Source organism: Lepus europaeus, chromosome 10, assembly GCF_033115175.1.
Source record: "Lepus europaeus isolate LE1 chromosome 10, mLepTim1.pri, whole genome shotgun sequence".
Lineage (NCBI taxonomy): Eukaryota > Metazoa > Chordata > Mammalia > Lagomorpha > Leporidae > Lepus > Lepus europaeus.
In genome coordinates this window covers 112,195,321-112,215,207 of record NC_084836.1, presented here as the reverse complement: position 1 = coordinate 112,215,207, position 19,887 = coordinate 112,195,321, and the positions used below count along the sequence as shown (strand labels likewise).

Genomic DNA, 19,887 nt, shown 5'->3' with positions numbered 1-19,887 from the left:
AGCCGCGGGGCCGGAGGACGGAGATGCCTCGCCGAGCACCCTCCACCCCTGCTCCTGCTGTGTGCAGGGGTCCTGACGGCAAGTCTACGACGGAGGCCCGCAGTGCCAAGGCTCTTCCCACTGCGCCTCCACCAGGAAGTCAGGCATCCTCTGCTCCCCAGAGGTCCGCGGGCAGGCGTGGCTGTGGGAGCCTGGAACTCTGCGGGGCAGGCCCTGAGGTCCTTCCCGCCTACAGCGCTCAGAGGCTGGGCCCCAGGGAGCCAGCTGTGTGGGGCCCTGGACGGGGTGTGAGACCAAGGGCCCTAAGAAGGGGAACCTGGCTGGAGAGGGTGTGGTCCCTGAGGTAGACCTTTCCTCCCAAGACCCTCACACATTCTTGGGAGGAGGTCTCTGTATTTTCTTTTACAAATGCAACAGGGTGGAGGGAGGGGTGGGAAGGGGAGGGAAGGCGTCGGGCCTATTTACAGGGGACTCTGGAGTGAGTTCAGGGTGGGAGCTGGGAGATGGGCAGGGAGGGGAGCCCTGGCAGAGCCATCATCTTCCTATGTCACTGCAGCCTGGGTCCTGCTGCCACCCGGTGGGGAAGGGCCTGGGTCTGCTCAGCCCGCGCAGGTCCCATTCCCAGCAGTCCAAACAGCAGCCCTGGGCTCCTCCTCCCCGCAGGATGTGCTAAGTGGGGTGAGGCTCACGGCTAGGGCCCTGCTCGCGGCCTGAGTCCCGGTCCTTGGCCTCTGAGGAGGAGGAGGAGCTGGAGCCGTGGCTGCGGCCCGACTGCCGGTAGGCGGCGCTCAGCTCCTGCAGCCGCTCGGGCGTCGGCCCCCACTTGGCAAAGCCAGGGTCGTTTTGCAGGAAGAGCACGGCCGTGTTGTGGACAGCCTTGTAGTGCATCTCCTCCCTGTGGACAGAACAGCTGCTCAGGGCGGGGCTTGGCCTGGCCTGAGCAGCCCAGCCCGCCTCGCCCTGCCCTCCCTGGGCACCCACTTCTTGCAGATGTGCTGGGAGCCGCTGCGGTACTCGTGCTCGAAGGCGGGCAGTATCAGCTGGTGGCGTCGGAAGCGGCTCTGCTCCATGCGGGTGAGCGCTGGCGTGGGGGGCTCCCGCCACTCGGGGATGAACACGATGAAGGACAGGGGCTCCGGCGAGCTCTCCAGCAGTTTCTGTGGGAGGGGCCCAGGGCGGGTGTCAGGCGCTGCCCCCCAGGCGGCTGGCAGTGCCGCCCGCCCGTCTGCTCCCTGGCAGCAGCAGCACCCTCACCTCAAAGTGAGAAACCATGGCGTCCATGAGCTCCTCGCAGAATGGAGGGTTGGCCTCAAAGGAACCGCTCAGCGGGGCGAAGTCCAGGCAGGGCCTGGGGAGAGAGGTGAGCATTCACGGTCCCATCAGCACCCAGTTCCACAACCGAAACCAAGTGCTGCTCCCCTACCCCCAGCCAGGTCTCCACACGGTAGAGACGGTGCTGCTCAGGCCACAGGCTTGGGTGGGTGCCCATGGCCACCAAGCCGGAGCTCAAGTCCCATCCTGGGCCCCCACAAGTCCGAAAGCTCCCTGAATTCTGTGCCCCGCTTCTCACCGCTCTCAGTGCCTGGAGCCAGGGGTTCCAAACCTGGGACATCACTGAGAAGCCCACAGGCCAGGTCACAGGGTACAGGTGCCTGCCCACTGGGCCAGAGAAGCTGAGGCTGCCAGAGGTTGGCACCTGCCCACAGTTGCAGAGCTGGTCCACTGGAGGCAGGGACAGCCTCCAGGACGGCTGGCTCCAGAGCCCTGCAGCACTGGGAAGCAGCTTTGTCTGGCTGGGCAGAAGGGGCCCAGCAGCCCCTTGCTCTCACCCTCGGGAGCCAAAGTAGCCATCTGTGTCGGGGAAGGCAGAGCAGTACTGGCGGAAGTAGCAGTTGAGTGGCGAGGCAAAGCACTCGAAGCTTACGCCAAAGAGTCGGTGGAGGACCTCGAAGACGTGCACAGGCAGCGACCCCTGCAGACCAGTCCCCTCATAGAGGCCCACGCCAAACATCATCTGCAGAGTAGCCATGGTCAGCGGCTGGCGCCCAGCCGCCCTGCTCCCTCCAAGGTAGGCCTCCCGCCTCTGCCGGCCGGCCTGTACCTGATACCGCCGGAGAAGACACCAGACCCGGGGGAGGAACCTCTCAAAGGCAGAATCATCAATGCAGCTGTAGCGATAGAGGAGCCACTGTGGGACGGAGAGCAGTGGGCTTCAGTCCCGGGCCTCCTGCTGGGCACGCCGGGTGCCATCCGAGGGCCCCACTCTTACCAGCTTGCTGAAGTAGTTGCGGCTGACCTTGACCATCTCTCCCTTGTACCGGATGCAGACCACGTTATTCTCCACGTGCATCTCCACGCTGGGCATGGGGGGCGCAGACACGGCCAGCCGGACTGGGTAGCAGTACACCAGGCGGGGCTCCAGCTCAGAGGCCTCCGCCTCCTCTGTGGGCAGGGAGCGCAGTGAGGACCGAATTCTCAGCCCAGCAGCCTCACTGCCTACCGCGTGCTGGACGCCTTACACCAAGGGAGGGAAGTCCCACTTCTGGAAGGCCCCGTCTTCCTCTGCTAACTTCCGCCACCCCCCACTCCCCCCGCATCACCTCTCCAGTGCTCAGAGCAAGGCTGAAACCTACCCAAAGGACACAGCAGGTTCTGCTGCAAACACTGCTGGGAGAAGTGGGCTCCCCTCAAGCAGCCCCTGACCTCGAGGCTCAGGCTCACTGGTTCCCCCCCGTCAGGGCCTGGGCCGCAGAGGCGGGCACCCACCCGGGATGTTGTTTTCCTTGAGGATGGCGAGGTGCTTCTCTCGGATCCGTTTGACGTACTCCAGGGAGATGTGGTAGACCTTACTGCAGATGCCTTCCACGGAGTCCTTGGCCGCGGCCGAGACGTGGGGGCCGCACTGCCTCCGCAGGTGCTCCAGGCGGTCCTGGAGGGGACGCTCGCGATCAGGGCGCTGGCAAGGCCCCAGGGCCTCGTGGGGCTGTCAGATTCCAGCAGGCCTCGTTTAGAAGCTGGCTGCTACTCGGCTAGCTGTGTCCTTCGGACAGATCCCTGGGCGTCTGACTCACTCCACTGTCCAGGGAACACAGGACACCTCACAGGGTGGCCTGAAGTGTGGTCACTCCCCGGGGGGCTGCCCAAGCCCCTGGCATAGTCAGTGTGTGATACATGCCAGCAACTGGTCGGGTACTACTGGGGGAAGAAACCAGGCCTGGTCCCGGCTCGTGCTGTCTGCAGTCTAGCGGGCACAGTGACAGAACAGGGCGCTTGGTGGAGGCGGATCTAGGTTGAACTCTTAGCTACTTGTAAGGATGGCTGTCGGCATTTGTCATTCTGCTGAATCACACGTGTGAACTGAAGAGTGGAAATGGGTCACTCTGGCTAGTGAGCACACCTACCTTTGTCACTCTCTACGTGTCAAGTACACAGTTACTATCGTGAAGTGCGAAACCTTGTCTCTTGTGAAAAATGCTCCTGAAAAGAAAGCCCATTGCTAGTGCTGGCGGAGAGGGTTAAGACGGTTTTGGCCAGAAAACAGAACTGTTTTGGAAACAACGAGCAAATCTTAACTACGAGAGAACACACACACCCAAGGAAGCAGTCTGTCGACCTGTTTCCAGAAATCTACTCGGGGGGACGGGGACCGTTCACGAAGTCGAAAAGGCAGCTACTTGTGATGTGTGGCCAAGCACAGGATTCCCATTAAGAATGTTAACGGAAATGTTCTTTGGGAGAATGCCAGGAGCCCAGAAAAACATCTCCATGGTCATGAGTTTGGGGACAGATGAATGTCAAGGCCTGCCAAATTGCACAAGAGCTGGCCGCTGTGGGAGCCCCGCCCGGCCTGGACAGGCAGAATAGGCTTTCTGGAGAAGGGGCCCGCTCACCATGTAGTCCTCCTTGGAGGCCGAGTGGTCTTTCCGAAGCCAGCTGAAGGTGTCTTCTACGTTCCACTTGACCACCTTCCTGCTGTCGGGGGACGTACTCCTGCCAGTCGGGAGAGCCGGCTTAGCTGGGTGCCAGGGCCGGCTGCACCCCCACCACTCCCCACCCCACTCCATCGGCTCCTTGGCCACTGCAGCCCTTGGTCTGCCTTTGGGAGCCGGCCCACTTCTGCTGCCAGGGCCAATGACAGCGCCCTGAGGGAGCGTGGGGACAGATGGCCTAGACCGTGGGGTACCGGAGAGCCAAACCTGGACTCAATGAGCCGCCGGGCAGCCTCTGCGTATTTAAAGAGCAGGCGCTTGGCTTCCTCCCGGAACTTGATTCGGGACAACCTAGGAGAGAGCGCACAGTGAGGAGCCCTGCTGCTCTCGCCAGCACGGAGGGCGGGCCCAGCGCTGGGACTGTACCTGATGGGAATGTCGTTCATGATTTCACGGAACATGGAAGGTGACACAACCGGCTCACAGTTGCTTGGCAACAGAGGATCAGATCCTTTGTCCACCACCTTGCGCTCCAGCATCCAGCGATTGAAGGACTCCCGGGGAGGCTCGATGCCTGTGGGGCCAGAGGGTTGCTGAGGGCGCAGGCTGTCGGCACGCTCCCCTGGGGCTGCACCCAGGAGCCACCGTCGGCAGGAAACAGGAGGCCGCCGTTCCAGGCCACGCCCCCCCAAGCACATTCTGAGGATGCTGTTTCAGAGTTAACGTCACACAGTGAAAAGGGGAGAGAACCGTGTGTTTCAGCGAGGTGATGAGACGCTGTGTTCACTGCGCAGGCGCCCACTTCCACAGCGCGCACCGACCCCGGGAGGGCAGCACCCTGGCTCTGAAGCTTCTACAGATGTGTACGAAGGCACTGAGGCAGGCAGTAAATGTTCTAAAATGTTCACAGCCACTGACACGGTGCCCGTGTCGGGACAAGGACAGCGGGGTGCCCGCGGGGCCCCTCTGCAGCACCGGTTCTGAACCACGGGGCTCCGCTGCCCCGCGCCCAAGCCCAACTCTTCTAAAGGAGAACGGAAACAAAGACCAGGGCCCGGGCGCCAGTTACCCTCGCGCTGCTGGCACAGCTCCCGGTAGTGCTGCCGAAGCTTCAGGATCAGCTGGGAGCGAAGCAGCTCCACTTCGGGGTGCGGGGGCAACACCTCCGAAGGCCCTCGGTGCTTGATGACGGCGTTGGTCTGGATGTCCAGGTCCCAGTACACCCTTGGGGCACAGACGGCAGTGGTGAGGGGCCCTGCCCACCGCGGCCACACCACGGCCCAGACAGGCTGGCCGTCTGCGGGGACTCACTCAGTGGGTCGAAGGAGAGCTGCCTGCTGCTTATCTTCAGGGGATGCACCCCAGATCTTCAGTGTTGGGGTTCCTGGAACGCTCGGGGAGCTGGGCACCGACTGGCTCGTGGGCGTCATGGGGATTTCGATCTGGAAGAAGAGTCAGACAGGCGTGGAGTCAGGCCTGGCGTCAGGCCTGGAGCTGCGTGCGCCTGGCCGCCAGGGCCCCCCTCCTGAGCAGTGGGCGGGCGCGCACTCACCTTGGGCTTCTTCACACCATTGCCGCTTGGCTGCTCTTCCGAGAGCTGCCGCTTTCTGGGCTTGTTCTCAGCCGGGGGGGTTTCCACCAAGCTCGAGTCTTGGGGCAGTGGGGTCGCATTCAGCCCCAAAGGGTCCGACTGGTGGAGGGAGACCAGCAGAGTTGCAACCAGGGCCAGCAGCTTAGGAGCCCCAGGACTTTGGAAACCTCACGCCCTCCCAGCCCTGCTCCTACTCTGTAAGCAGAGCAGAGGGGGCTGGGATGCAGGCCGAGAACGCTGGGCTCCGCCTGCCTGCCTGCCTGCCTGCCACTGGCAACTGGGTGAGCCTGGCTGAGTCGCTGCCCTTCCTAACGCCCTCACCTTTGCACCAGCCACGCTTCGCCACCAAGTTAACGTGGCGCCTGGTGGAGGTCGGCACTCACTATGTAATTTACTTCCTTAAGAACAAAGTCAATCAGCAGTCAAGAGAGAACTCAAGAAATTCTTATTTAAAATCCAAATGAAAGCAAGGCCCTGTGGGTGGAACTCCTCTGGCAACACTGACAGCGTGGCCCTGAGATCACCGCAAGGCGCAAGCCCTGCTCTGCGTGGCACTAGCCGTGGGGCCTAGGACCAGTTGTTGCCCATCTGCACCTCAGTTTCTTCACCTGCAAAATGGGATGCCATCTGTAGACAGACTGCCCCAACCTACAGGGACCCAAAGCCACGCTCCTGCCAGACAGCCCAGCCCGCCTGGCCGTCCTTCTCAGCTGTCACCTCAGTTCCTGGAATGGCGTCCACCCCTCTCGCCACGTGCACTTAGCCAACCATCTCCCCCGGACCGGGAGTCCTTAGAGCAGCTCTGCCAGCGCCCTCCCCTTTCAACGCACTTAATACTGTCGTACATGCAAGTCCCTAGGTGTACTCCTGCTGGCCCCCCTGGAGGAGGTGCTGAGAGCCGGCAGGGCAAGCAGGGAGTACGTCTGCCAGGTACGTGCACCGTGGCATGGTGGTTGTGACACCCCGTGCCGTCAGTGTGCCCTGTGTCACCTGGCACGGCAGCTGCAGGTGAACACTGTGTACTTGGGAAGACCCGCGTGCCAGAGGCACTCACAATCACGTCGTGCTGGCCCAGCACGGGCATCTCCCACAGGGACTGGTTGGTGAATCGGTTGAAGTAGTAGGGACGGTTCTCCCTCCGGCTCCAGCACTTCTCCCAGCCCGCGTGCACCAGCTCCTCTGCGAACAAGCAGGGAACCAGCCGTGTGCGGGCTGCTCCTGGGAGCCCTGGCCGCCCGCCACCCCACCACTGCTCCCGCCGGTACCTGGGAGGTCCTGCACCAGGCGGACTGGCTTTGGAGAGCAGGGCTGGCTCTGGTGGGAGGTGCCCGGGGAGTGGCTCAGCAGGGACGCTTCCTCCCGGGGGCTGCCGTGGTTCTCATTGGCCATCTCAGCACCCACAAGGGACCTGCCACACAGAGGACCAGAGAGTGTCAGCTCCACCCCACCCCACCCCCCTACTACGACCCACAGAGACAGAGAAATCCAGTCCAGCCCTGTCCTGGGGACCCTCCCCAGGCCTCTGCCTGGCTGCCCCCGGGGCTCACACCCCACAGGCCTCTCCCCTGGGCTGGGGTCAGAGCTCTCCCTCAAGGCTCTGAGCACCCCTGTCATGGCGCTCAGATGGTTTGGGCTGTCGTCTAGGTTTGTCTCCCCATGTGACGGTGAGGGATAGGAACTGGGTCCAACTCCTCTCTCCAGTGCGCTGCATGGCAGCCACCAGGAGTGCTCTTCGTCCTACAAACATGTACAAAGCGCCAGCACTGACAAACACGACAGCCCGGGCCTGCCCCTGAGAAGCCCTTCCTGCAAGGAGGAACAGTAGCTCCTCCTAGGAGATGGCATTTTCTCTTCTCATCCAGCAGGAACTGGCTGGAACAAGGCACAGCTGGGAGGGAGTGCGGCCTCTGAGCTGCCCCTCCCTTCACACTCAGGGCAGGAAGCCAAAGGACGGAGTCAGCCCCGATCCACGGGCGCACGTCTCCAAGACCAGCGAGAAGGCCGGCTCCGGCAGAGTTGCAGCCCCTTCTCTGCCACAAAGCCGGCACAAGCCTCAGTGCCTGGGGCTGCCAGGCTCCTGGGGTCCACTGAGATGGGGCCGGTGAGGCTGGGGTTGTTTTCTATGTCACACACCCAAAACAAAGCAAACCCCTCCCACCATCAGCCCACAAAGGCCGGTTTAAGCATCAATTATCTTTGCACGCTGATATTTTATCAAGGCACTGTGGTCACCATGGTCATCTCAGGCGCACTGGGAGCTGACTGGCTGCTGACAACACCGGGGACTCCCTGGGATGGGTTTGATTGCACACTCAGTCGTAGACGTCTTGTTAGTTTGGAAAGCGCAAACAACGGTTACTCCATCAGCACAGCTTAGCAGGTAAAACACGGGGCATCAGGACACAGACCGGCAAGAGGGTCTGGAACTGCTAACCAGGGGAGCACGGGCTGCCGCTGCCTCGGCTCTGGGGAGCAGGGATTCTCAGTGTGCTTCAAGCCTGAATGAGGCCCCCTTCTCTCACCCTCTGGGGTCTGCAACGCTAGCATGAGAGGGCTTTCTTCGCCAGCGGATGGACCCCCGCCACGGGGTCCCACAGAGGCAGGGGAGGCCTGCGGGCCGGTTCAGCAGGTGGGGGGCTGGTCAGCAGTGGCGTGGACAGGGGCCCAGGGGACTCCTCCTTGCGTCAGCAGCTGGAGAGTAAACAGAAGGAGAGAGAGTCACGGGCCTGCCAGGCTGCCCCGCACGGACGGCGGCCGGACACAGCAGGCTGGGAGCGCCCAGGCTCTCCCACCAACAGGCGCCCCCTTCGTGGGCAGGCGGCCTGCCGGGGGGTGCAGGGCCCCAGCCTAGCTGCCTGGGCTTCTGTCCCAGGCTTGAAACTTCTCACGATTTAACAAGCGGTGAGTGCTAGGCCCCACCACGTCCAGAGCAGGCCCGGCCAACGCCAAGTCCGCTCAGATCAGAGGAGGCGGAACAAACATGGCCGAGGGCTGGGGACACTCTGATGTCTTGATAAAAATAAACATGCAAACGCGTTACACCACACAGCTCGTCTTTATTGAGAGGCAGGGGAGCCACAGGGAGCCGGCTGCGGTCAGAACCCGCTGGGGGCCCATTAATAAAAAATCTAGCTCACTCCACACCCAGAGACGGGGCGCGGAGGCCCCAGGAGTGGGCCGGGGTCCGTTTTCCACTTCACACCATTTGCAATCCTATCAATTGTAATGGCTTTGTGGGCGTCCCACGGGAACGGGGTGCAGCAGCTCGGCCGGCGAGGGCCCGCCTCGGGGGGCGCACGGCCCCACTTGCCAGGACCCCTCAGCCTCTGCGCGCAGCTCTCTTAGGAAGCAGCGGCTCCTGCTAAAACACCGCCTTTCTTTCTCCTGGGGCTTCCCGACCCCCACGCATACCGCAGTTCGAGGAGCGCGGCGAAGCTTAAGGGGAAACAACTCTATCTGCGCAACCCGCCGAACCCGCCAGAAGGAAGCAACTCCGATTCCGGGATTGGAGGACGAAGGGGCGGGAGCACGTCAGGAATGCACCAATCAAAACTCTCCGGCCCAGGAGGGCGGAGTCAAAAGGCTTGCAAAGTGCGCAGGCGCGGGGGCGCGCACAGGGAGGCGGGGTGAAGCCTGGCGCGCGCGCGCCTACCACTCACCCCAGGCTCAGCGGGGGCGGGCTGTTTGGCGCGCGCGCGCCAACCCCTCTCCCGGGCTCCGCCCCCCGCCCCGCCGCGCGCTCCCGCCCCCGGGCTGAGGCGACTCAGAGTCGGAGCCCGACACAAAGGCGGTGGCGGCGGCAGCAGCGGAGGGGCCCCAGAGGCCGCTCCGCCCGCGCTCTCCGGGCCCCACCTCCCTCACCCCGGCCACCGGCCCGGCTGCCCACCCGCGGGCCTAAGATGGCGGCGGCGACTGAGACCGGGGCAAGCGGCAACCCCGAGCGGGAAGCGCCGGCGGAGCCACCGCCGCCCGGCTTCGGATCCCCGGACCCTGGCACGACTTGCTGCGGGACCATGGCTTCTTGGGGCTCTTACCTGCCCGCAGCGGACTCGAGGGGACGCGGCTACACGTTCTGCTCGACCGCCCGTTTTGCCGCCTCCGCCTCGCCCTCCCCAGCGCCGCTGCCGCCATCTTGTGTCCCGGGCCGGGACTGCGCGCTGCGCATGCGCTGGTACCGCCTCTGAGGGACCTCGCCGCGGCCGCGCCGCCATCTTGAGTGTGGCAGGACCGGCTGGCTTCCAAGCCCTGCTTGCTTTCGATCCCCTCCCCTTCCTCTCTTTGCCTGCGGTTCCCTACGGCTCTGATGGCAGGGAGACAGCTTTGCTGGGCCCGGGATGTGCGCTAAGGAAAGAACGACCTAACGGGCACGCTGCCTGTCTTAGGGAACCCCCCCAAAAGCACTCCTGCGCGGGCCGGAGCATCTGGGTGGGTGCACTAGGAGGCGCGGGGCTAGCTCAGGATCGGCTAGGGGCTTGGGCTCCGCCGCCGGCTTGGGGGTGGGGCCGTGGTGACGTGGGCCCTGGACGTAACGGGGACCTGGGTCCTAGCTTCCGCGAGGCTTTGCTACTTCCTGCGGGTCCGGACCTGTCTTCCGTGGTGCCACAGTATCTTCCAGCTCCGCCCCATATCCAAGCTGCGTGCAAAGCAAACCTTCTCCCTGGATGATCCCGCACAAGCAATAAATGCTCTCCCGTAGGAGAAACAAGATAGCTGGGGCGAGGGGGAGGGCGTGTGATGAAGACGGGACGTTCTAAGCGAAGTGCATCCTTGCACTTGGACACTGACCCATCTGTAGCTATTATTACAGCGCAGAGCCTCGCTGAGACCGTGCAGAGGTTAGGCCTGGACGGAGACAGCGGCTGGGTGCGACTTGCCCGCCTCCCTGCAGGGATTCTTTGGTAGGGGCCAGTAGGAGGCAGGGGAGTAGCTTCACCCACCTCTGACCGCCCAGTGCCTGCTGAGGACAGGCCCCACCTGCCGTCGGATGGCCTCTGTGGAGTCGCAGGCTGCAGGTGCCCCGGGGGGGGGGGGTGCTCAGCCACGGAGGCAGAGGTATGGACGGTGACAGAACCAGAGCTGTCTCCAGCCCCTGCCGCTCCACCCTACACCTGTGGCCTTGAAGGCGTCCACCTCTGGAAACTTGCGCCGCGGAAGAGCCGTCCGCCGGCCTCGGAAAGCTTTGGTGCGAATTAGCGGAGGTGATCTTTGCCAGAGATCTCCGCCCGCTGCCTGGCAGTGCCTAAGTGCCGAATGCTGGTGGTGCGGGCGCACTTGAGCCCCGCGGAAGCCCCGCCCTGGGCTCACGGCACAGGTGGGAGGCCTGGAAACCGGGTTCCCGGGGCCGGCACGGTCGCTGGGTCGCTGCTGAGCATGTCCCCACCCTGTATCGGAGTGCCTGGGTTCGAGTCCTGCCTCCCATTTCCAATTCCAGCTTCCTGCTGAAGTGCTACCTTGGAAGGCAGCAGGTGCGGGCGCTTGGGTCCCTGTCACCCACATGGGAGACCCGAATGGAGTCCCATGCTCCTGGCCCAGCCCTGAGCTGTTGGAAGCATTTGGAGCGTGAACCCAGGTAGAAGACCTCTGTCTCTCTGCCTTTCGAATAAAATGAAGTAATTTTTTTTTTTTTTAAACCAGATACCTCAGGCCCACCCAGGGAGCCCGCTTGTGGAGCTTCACCTGGGACAGCCCTGGTTGTTCCCGTGGGCCTGGGATAAACACCGGCAATGCCTACTCAGAAACGTACCGGTGACATCAATCATGTTTACCGCTCCCACAGGAGACCCACGGGACACAACTCCCAGCCCGTCCTGAGTCACTGACGTGTGAACGCCCACAGTGACGGATGCTTACCTGTCCTGTTGTTTTCAAATTGATCATCAGAGTGCCAACTGCCCCCCTGCCCGCCCGCCCCGTGCCTATGCCTGTTCTGCCAGGGAGCCCTGTGAGACGCATTTCCTGCCTCCGATCTGCCCCGGGGAGCCGCGCTGGGAGCAAGGCTCAGGTGAAGACATACACAATCCAGCAGCAGGACTGCGGCTGGTGCCCGGGGTGCCCAGCGCCAGTTCCATTAAACACCCTGTTCTCTCGGAGAGAGAGGAAACGGGACAAGGAGGAAAACTTGTCTGCCTCCACGTGGGACCCTGGGGGTCTCCGTGGCCGGATCTTGCAGGTTTTTCTAGCCAGGTGTTCAACACTGCTCCTCACCTTTGAACTTTTATGTATGTCATCTTCCCTTCATTAGCTCACTCCCCAGCTGCCCGCCACACCCAGGGCAGAGCCAGGCTGAAGCCCAGAGCCAGCAGCTCCATCTGGATCTCCCACAAGGGTGCAGGGGCCCCAGACTTGGCCTGTCTTCTGCTGCTTCCCCAGGCACATTAGGGAGCTGGATGTGAGGCGGAACAGATGAGACTTGAACTGGTGCCCAGAAGGACGCTACGGTTAAACCCGCTGCGCCAGCTTCAAGCCCCGTTATTTTTAAAACAATTTTATTAAGGACCGTACATACGGGACCAGGGCCGTGACATAGCAGGTAAAGCCGCAGCCTGCGGGGCCAGCGTTCAGTATGGGCGCCAGTTCAAGTCCTGGCTGTTTCACTTCTGATCCAGCTCTCTGCTATGGTCTGGGAAGGCAGCAGAGGATGGTCCGAGTGCTTGGGCCCCTGCACCCATGTGGGAGACCTGGAAGAAACTCCTGGTTCCTGGCTTCATATCGGCTCAGCTTTGGCCGTTGTAGCCGTTTGGGGAGTGAACCAACAGATGAAGCTATCTCTCTCTCTCTTTCTCTATCTCTCCCTCTCCCGTCTCTCCCTCTCTCTCTGCCTTTCAAATAGACAAAATGTTTTTTTTTTTTTAAAAAGTACACATACAGGAAAGCACACAAAACATGCGTGTAAAGTGTTACAGTTTATGACCAAGTGGTCAGGTGAGCCCGCATCACCCTGGCCAAGGTACTCGAGTCCAGCGCACGCCCCCTGCAGGCGATCCCAGCTTCCTTGCTTTAATAACGGTGCCACCTGCACGTGCATCCTTAGGGTTTACTTTTGCCTGTTCCTTGAACGTTACATAAATGGAGTTATACACTATTTTGTGCCAGCTTCTTGTATTTAACTTGCACTTGCAAGACTCGTAAGTGTTGTCAGATGTAGCTGTGGGGAGCTGTCCCCAGCACCGTGTTTTGTCTCACTGTATATTCTGTTGTTGAGGACATACGGGCCCCCTGTCCACTGTAACTCCGGTCTCCAACCGGGCCTCTGCCCTCCACCCTTGCTTCTCCTCTGGCCCATCATCCAGCCTGCAGCCCCACGGTCTCCATCCTTTTAAGTGTTTATTCATTTGAAAGGTGGAATGACATAGCTTCCATCCATTGGTTCACTCCCCAAGTGTTTGCAACAACCAAGGCTTGGCCAGGCCCAGTCAGGAACCTGGAGCTCCCTCTTTGCATCTTCCATGCGGGTGCAGGAGCCCAAGCACTCGGGCCATCTTCCACTGCTCTCCCAGGTGATCAGCAGGGAGCTGGATCGGAAGTGGAGCAGCGGTGATTGGAACCAGTGCTCCGATGTGGAATATGAGTGTCCCAGGCAGCAGCTCAACACACTGCGCCCTGCTGGTTCCCATGTGCCACACTCATTTTTTTTAAGATTGATTGATCGATTTGAAAGGCAGAGTTACAGAGAAGCAGAGACAGAGAGAGGTCTTCCACGCACTGGTTCACTCTCCAATTGGTCGCAACAGCCGGAGCTGGGCTGCTCTGAAGCCAGGAGCAAGGAGCCATGAGATTCTTTAGGGTTTCCCAGGCAGGTGCAGGGGCACAAAGACTTGGGCCATCTTGTACTGCTTTCCCAGGCCATAGCAGAGAGCTATCTCAGAAGTAGAGCAGCCGGGACTTGAACCAGTGCCCATATGGGATGCCGGCACTGCAGGCGGTGGCTTTACCCACTACGCCACAGCGCCGGCCCCTGTGCCACACTCTTTACATACAGCATCTTACTCAGGATCCTGACAGTAGTGTCGCTTCTCAACCTGCTCCCAGTCAGTTTGAACTAATAATTTCCTTAACTGTGCCAGCCTCTTTCTTGACCCTTGGCCCTTTGTGTATGTGGTTGCTATTGTTCCCCTCTTTGCCTAATTCAGCCTTCAAATCTTTTTAAAAATTTTGAAATGATTTATTTATTTGAAAGGCAGAGTTATAGAGAAACAGAGTTTCAGAGAAGGAGAGAGAAAAGAGATCGCTCTTCCGTCCGCTAGTTCTCTCCCCAGATGGTGGCAACAGCTTTGGGGCCAGGCCAAAGCCGGGAGCCAGGAGCTGCATCCACATCTCCAACATGGGTGCAGGAGCCCAAGCCCTTGGGCGATCTGCTACTTCCCAGATGTTAGCAGGAAGCTGGCTCAGAAGTGGAGCAGCTGGGACACAAACCAGCACCCATATGGGACGCCGGCGTTGCGGGAGATGGCTTAGGCCGCTGCGCCACGATGCCAGCCTCCAGCCTTCACTTCTTAGCCTATACATCACCTCTACCAGGCAGCCTTCCCTGACTCCCTCCCCACAGTGGCCTGTGCTTACCGTGCCCACGCTCTAGGCTGCGGGCTGCTGCAGGCCGGCGCGGGGCTGGTTCCCCCACAGCCCCGTTGCCAAGTGCAGTGATGTGAACCACTCTGTAATTATTTGCTGACCCTGGGCGACTTCTAGGTACCCCCGTTTCTATTCCAGGCTCTGGGTTCTGTGGTGGGAACAGCAGGCCAGCGCCCTCCGGGGTTGCCAAGGAAAGCAAGAGCTGCCTGCTGGGGCAGAATCTGTCAGCGGCTTGGAGTCCCCGACTCGCAAGATGAGGATGGCCTGGTGAGTGAGGATCCTGGGCTGTCAAGTGCCCCAGCAACTTCTCTGGATGAGAAAGCCTTGCCAGATGGCAGGTCTGGCTGGGAGAGTCGCTGGGATAAGCAGGGATTGTTAGCTGGCTTCGTGGGTTAGAAAGGCCTTGTGCTTGCTTTCATGTTTCTGCTGAAAGCAGAAATCTTAAAAATCATAGTAATTTTTTAGGCCGGCGCCATGGTTTAACAGGCTAATCCTCCACCTTGCGGCGCCGGCACACCGGGTTCTAGTCCCGGTCGGGGCGCCGGATTCTATCCCGGTTGCCCCTCTTCCAGGCCAGCTCTCTGCTATGGCCAGGGAGTGCAGTGGAGGATGGCCCAAGTCCTTGGGCCCTGCACCCGCATGGGAGACCAGGAGAAGCACCTGGCTCCTGGCTTCGGATCAGCACAATAAGCCGGCCGCAGCGGCCATTGGAGGGTGAACCAACAGCAAAAAGGAAGACCTTTCTCTCTGTCTCTCTCTCACTATCCACTCTGCCTGTCAAAAAAAAAAAAAAAAGGCCGGCGCCGTGGCTCAACAGGCTAATCCTCCGCCTTGCGGCGCCGCCACACCGGGTTCTAGTCCCGGTCGGGGCACCGATCCTGTCCCGGTTGCCCCTCTTCCAGGCCAGCTCTCTGCTGTGGCCAGGGAGTGCAGTGGAGGACGGCCCAAGTTCTTGGGCCCTGCACCCCATGGGAGACCAGGAGCAGCACCTGGCTCCTGCCATCGGAACAGTGCGGTGCACCGGCCGCAGCGCGCTACCGCGGCGGCCATTGGAGGGTGAACCAACGGCAAAAGGAAGACCTTTCTCTCTGTCTCTCTCTCTCACTGTCCACTCTGCCTGTCAGAAAAAAAAAAAAAAAAGAAAAAAAAGAAAAAAAAATCCTAGTAATTTTTTAAAGATTTATTTATTTATTTATTTGAGAGGTAGAGTTACAGACAGTGGGAGGGAGAGACAGAGAGAGAGGTCTTCCTTCTGTTGGTTCTCTCCCCAGATGGCCGCAATGGCTGGAGCTCAGCAGGTCTGAAGCCAGGAGCCAGGAGCTTCTTCTGGGTCTCCCACGTGGGTGCAGGAGCCCAAGGACTTAGGCCGTCTTCTACTGCTTTCCCAGGCCATAGCAGAGAGCTGGATCAGAAGAGGAGCAGCCAGGACTCGAACTGGCACTCATATGGGATGCTGGCACTGCAGACAGAGGATTAACCTATGGTGACACAGTGCCACAGCGCCAGCCCCAAAATTCTTAGTAATTTTAAAAAAAAAAAAAATTATTAGTTTGAAAGGCAAAGTGGCAGAAGAAGCAGAGAGAGAGGGCAAGTGAGTTTGCATCTACTGGTTCGTCCCCAACTCTATGATGGTTGGGGCTGAGCCAGGCCAGAGCCAGGAGCCAGGAAATCTATCCGGGCCTCCCAATTGGGTGGCAAAAGTACCTTCCCAGGCTCTTAAACAGGGAGGTGAATCGGAAGTGGAGCAGCTGGGACTTGAACTTGTACTCTGTATGGGATGACTGTGTCACAGGCGGTGGCTTAGCCCAACTGTACCACATCACTGGCCCCTAAAACCCTAAAAACTTTTAACAAAGACCCCACATCTCCCTTCTGCGCTGAGCCCCAAGAGTCATGTAGCTGTTCCTGGCTGGGATCTGTGCCAAGGCCTCCGAGGACCCCAGTCTAAAGCCAGGCTGAGGCCCAGGCTCCATGCCCCAGCAGAAACAGGAGCTTGCTGTCTCGGAGGGCCATCTATTGAATGCCCTCGCCCTCTGCCACCATGCACATCTCGTCCCCCGAGGTCCTGGCAGTAGAGGCAGGGAGGCCCCCGCCCAGCTGGGCTGCAGACCCCACTCTGCAGTTTAAATTGCATGAGGGCCCTTCCCAAGGCAAACAGGCCAGGCCCCAGGAAGGCTGTGGAAGGGAGGTTTCCACACCACGCTGTGGTTCCCACAGGGAGCGGCCCTGCCTGTTCTGGGAGCAGATGAGAGGAGCCATTTAGACCAAGAATAGCTGAGGAGTCCGGGGCGTCTCCTTTGGTCTCCTGGCCCTGGACGTTTCTCATGTGGTATGATGTCCCCTCCGTTTCTTTTTCTTTTTTATGTATTTGTTCACTGGAAAGGCAGAGAGAGGGAGACAGAAGGGGACAGAGAGGGAGATCTCCCTTCCACTGGTTCACTTCCCAAATGCCGGCCAGAGCCAGGAGAAAGCCAGGAAGAATCCAGTCTGGCTGGCCCACGTGGGTGGCGGAGACTCAGGTACGGGAGCCGTCCCCTGCTGCCTCCAGGGTGCGCATGAGCAGGGAGCTGGATCAGAAGCAGAGCGGACTCACACCCAGGGCCCCGTCTGGAGTGCAGGCGTCTTAAGCCAGGTGCCCTCCCCCACCTGACGCGTGCTGAGGCCTATCCTAGAACCTTGAGAACAAGCGATAGATGAGACAGGTTTTGTCTTTAGGGCACCCCCAAAGCAGTGCGGGAGGCAGACCCATAACCAAACCCTCTGCCACAGGAAGGGATGGGCTTTAATGGGATCGTGGGGTAGGGTGGGTACACAAAGGAGAGAGCAATGGACTGAATCTGGTAGGAAGAATAGGATTTTCAAGGCAGACAAGGGAAGCGAAATGGTGCAGCCTGTGCCAGGCCCAGAGGCATGGAAAAGCCTGGTGTGTTTGGATAACGGGTCGACCAGAGCTCTGCTGTGAAACAAGGCAAGTTCAGGTCTTGTGATGACCTTGGGACTCAGATCCAGTCCTGGTCCTGGGTTGGGTTTCAGCACCCCAGGTAGTGGTTGGTGATATCAGGGTAGGAGGGTGAGAGGGCACCTGTGGTAGTCCCCTCCACCTTTTTTATTTGATTTTAAGGTTTATTTATTGGAGCCAGCACCGTGGCATAACTGGTAAAGCCACTACCTGCAGAGTTGGCATCCTATATGGGCGCTGATTCAAGTCCCAGCTGCTCCTCTTCCAATCCAGCTCTCTGCTATGGCCTGGGAAAGCAGTGGAAGATGGCCCAAGTGCTTGGGCCCCTGCACCCACGTGGGAGACCCAGAAGAAGCTCCTGGCTTCAGATTGGCACAGCTCCAGCTGTTATGGCTAACTGAGGAGTGAACCAGTGGATGGAAGACCTCTCTCTCTCTCTCTCTCTCTCTCTGCCTCTCCTTCTCTCTGTGTAACTTGAACATTCTTTTTTTTTTTTTTTAAGGGAAAGTCTATCTTTTTATTTTTAAAGATTTATTTTATTTATTAGAGAAACTGAGTTATAGAGAGAGGTAGAGACAGAGAGAAAGAGAGATCTTCTATCTGCTGGTACACTCCCCAGATGGCCACAAAGGCTGGAGCTGTGCTGATGCGAAGCCAGGAGCCAGGAGCTTCTTCTGGGTCTCCCACGTGGGTGCAGGGGCCCAAGGACTTGGACCATCTTCTACTGCTTTCCCAGGCCATAGCAGATAGCTGGATCAGAAGAGGAGCAGCTGGGACTAGAACCGGCACCCATATGGGATGCTGGCATTTCAGGCCAGGGCTTTAACCCACTGTGCCACAGTGCCGGCCCCTGGATTTTCAAATAGATAAATAGCCCAGCGCCGCGGCTCACTAGGCTAATCCTCTGCCTGCAGTGCTGGTACCCCGGGTTCTAGTCCCAGTTGGGGCGCCGGTTCTGTCCCAGTTGCTCCTCTTCCAGTCCAGCTCTCTGCTGTGGCCCGGGAAGGCAGTGGAGGATGGCCCAAGTGCTTGAGCCCTGCACTCGCATGGGAGACCAGGAGGAAGCACCTGGCTCCTGGCTTCGGATCGGCGCAGCGCCAGCCGTAGCGACCATTTGGGGGGTGAACTAATGGAAGGAAGACCTTTCTCTCTCTGTCTCTCTGTCTCTCTCTCTCTCTCACTAACTCTGCCTGTCCAAAAAAAAAAAAAAAGATAAATAAATCTTAAAAGAAAAAAAGGATTTATTTATCTATTTGAAAAGCAAAGTGATAGAGACAGAGTCGGGAGAGAGAGCTCTTCAATCTGCTGGTTCAGTCCCCAGACGGCCACAAGGGCAGGCCAAGGATGGATTAGGCTGAAGCCAAGAGCCTGGAAGTCCATCCAGTCCTGTCTTGTGGGTGGCAGGGGCCCAAGCACCAGGGCCATCTCCTGCTGCTTTCCCCAGGGACACGAGCAGGGGGCTGGGTCAGAGGCAGAGCAGCCAGGACTTGAACTGGCGCTGCACTACAGAACGCGGTGTTTCAGGTGGCAGAGTGACCTGCTGTGCCACAACGCTGGCCCCTGCTGTGCCCATTTCAAATGTCAATGTTATTTTATTGCCATCTATCTGAAAGGAAGGGTGACAAAGAGAAACAGAGACAAAGAGATCTCCCATCTTTGGTTCACTCTCCAAATGGCCATGCCAACCAGTGCTGGGCCAGGTCAAGGTCAAGAGCCCAGAACTCCATCTGGGTCTCTCACAGCTGTGCCCATTTTTGTACTTCAGACAGAATGGCCAAGGGCCAGGCTGTCTACATCCAGATGAGCTGAGTTTGCAGAACTAAATTCCAGACTTCTCAAAAAGAAAAAAAAAAAAAAAGGGAGAAGCAGCAACAGCAGCAGTAGCATCCGCCTCAGGGTGCCAGCTGGCGGCTTCCCGGGAGCCGGAAGTCTGAGATCAGAACTTCTGACCTAGAAAGGAGGGAGGGGAAGGCACCCAACTGGGCCTGGGTCCCTCAGCCCTGTCTGGGAAGGGTGCTTGTGACGGCTTTGTTGTGGTGTAACTTACACGGCATGAGGTTCGCCTGTCTCACGTACACAAATCAGTGATTCTTAGTAAATTTACAGAGTTACAAACCATGGCCACAATTCAATTTTTTTTTTTTTAAATTTTTGACAGGCAGAGTGGACAGTGAGAGAGAGAGACAGAGAGAAAGGTCTTCCTTTTGCCGTTGGTTCACCCTCCAATGGCTGCCGCGGTAGGCGCGCTGCGGCCAGCGCACCGCGCTGATCCGATGGCAGGAGCCAGGTGCTTCTCCTGGTCTCCCATGGGGTGCAGGGCCCAAGAACTTGGGCCATCCTCCACTGCACTCCCAGGCCACAGCAGAGAGCTGGCCTGGAAGAGGGGCAACCGGGACAGGATCGGTGCCCCGACCGGGACTAGAACCCGGTGTGCCGGCGCCGCAAGGCGGAGGATTAGCCTAGTGAGCCGCGGCGCCGGCCCACAATTCAATTTTAGAACAGTTCCGTCACCCTACAAAGCTCTCTTGTGTCTGCACCCCCGGGCTCACCGATCTGCTTTCTGTTGCTAGAGATTGGCCTTGCCCAGACATCTCACGTAAGTGGAGTCACACAGCACGTGGGATAGCTTGCGTCCCCCGCTCTGCGCCGTGTTCCCGAGGTGCCACCGTGTAGGTATCCATTGCTGATTAGAGGGCTCCGTTGCACGGACAGACCACATTCACACTGTGTTCCCCTGCTTGCCAACTGGTAGACATTTGGATGGCATCGACTTCCTGGCCATTGTGAGTGGTGCTGCTATGAACGTCCAGAGCCACGTGTCTGGGTGAACACACATTCTT

At 59.5% G+C, this 19,887-nt stretch overlaps 1 protein-coding gene and 1 long non-coding RNA gene across 3 annotated transcripts; one reads left to right on the top strand and one right to left on the bottom strand.

Moving 5' to 3' along the window:
• Positions 1-23: 23 nt before the first annotated feature.
• Positions 24-9,640, bottom strand: PCIF1 (phosphorylated CTD interacting factor 1). Of its 2 annotated transcripts, none has more exons than XM_062204282.1 (17): positions 9,555-9,640; positions 8,043-8,211; positions 6,786-6,928; positions 6,575-6,699; positions 5,482-5,619; positions 5,241-5,371; positions 4,999-5,153; positions 4,356-4,503; positions 4,197-4,280; positions 3,891-3,990; positions 2,767-2,929; positions 2,270-2,442; positions 2,102-2,188; positions 1,830-2,014; positions 1,255-1,348; positions 982-1,157; positions 24-895 (listed from the first exon to the last, which is right to left on the bottom strand). In XM_062204282.1, the coding sequence occupies exons 3-17, from the start codon at positions 6,907-6,909 to the stop codon at positions 670-672; spliced, it is 2,109 nt and encodes a 702-aa protein (XP_062060266.1). In that variant the 5' UTR covers positions 6,910-6,928; positions 8,043-8,211; positions 9,555-9,640; the 3' UTR covers positions 24-669. The 2 variants fall into 2 exon arrangements, with proteins under 2 accessions (XP_062060266.1, XP_062060267.1); XM_062204283.1 differs by lacking the exon at positions 9,555-9,640 and adding an exon at positions 8,932-8,948.
• Positions 9,641-9,707: 67 nt separating this feature from the next.
• Positions 9,708-11,744, top strand: LOC133769106 (uncharacterized). Its single transcript, XR_009867102.1, has 2 exons — positions 9,708-10,702; positions 11,297-11,744. It is a non-coding gene; the product is annotated as an uncharacterized LOC133769106 (long non-coding RNA).
• Positions 11,745-19,887: the final 8,143 nt, after the last annotated feature.

Bases quoted from the DNA above. Each gene is read 5' to 3' on its own strand.
- PCIF1 (XM_062204282.1), bottom strand. From the start codon at position 6,909: ATGGCCAATGAGAACCACGGCAGCCCCCGGGAGGAAGCGTCCCTGCTG. The intron at 1,349-1,829 runs GTGAGAGCAAGG...CTCTCTCCCCAG, and splicing joins GGCTACTTTGGCTCCCGAGG to GCCCTGCCTGGACTTCGCCC. The intron at 1,158-1,254 runs GTGAGGGTGCTG...CCCCTCCCACAG, and splicing joins CCATGGTTTCTCACTTTGAG to AAACTGCTGGAGAGCTCGCC.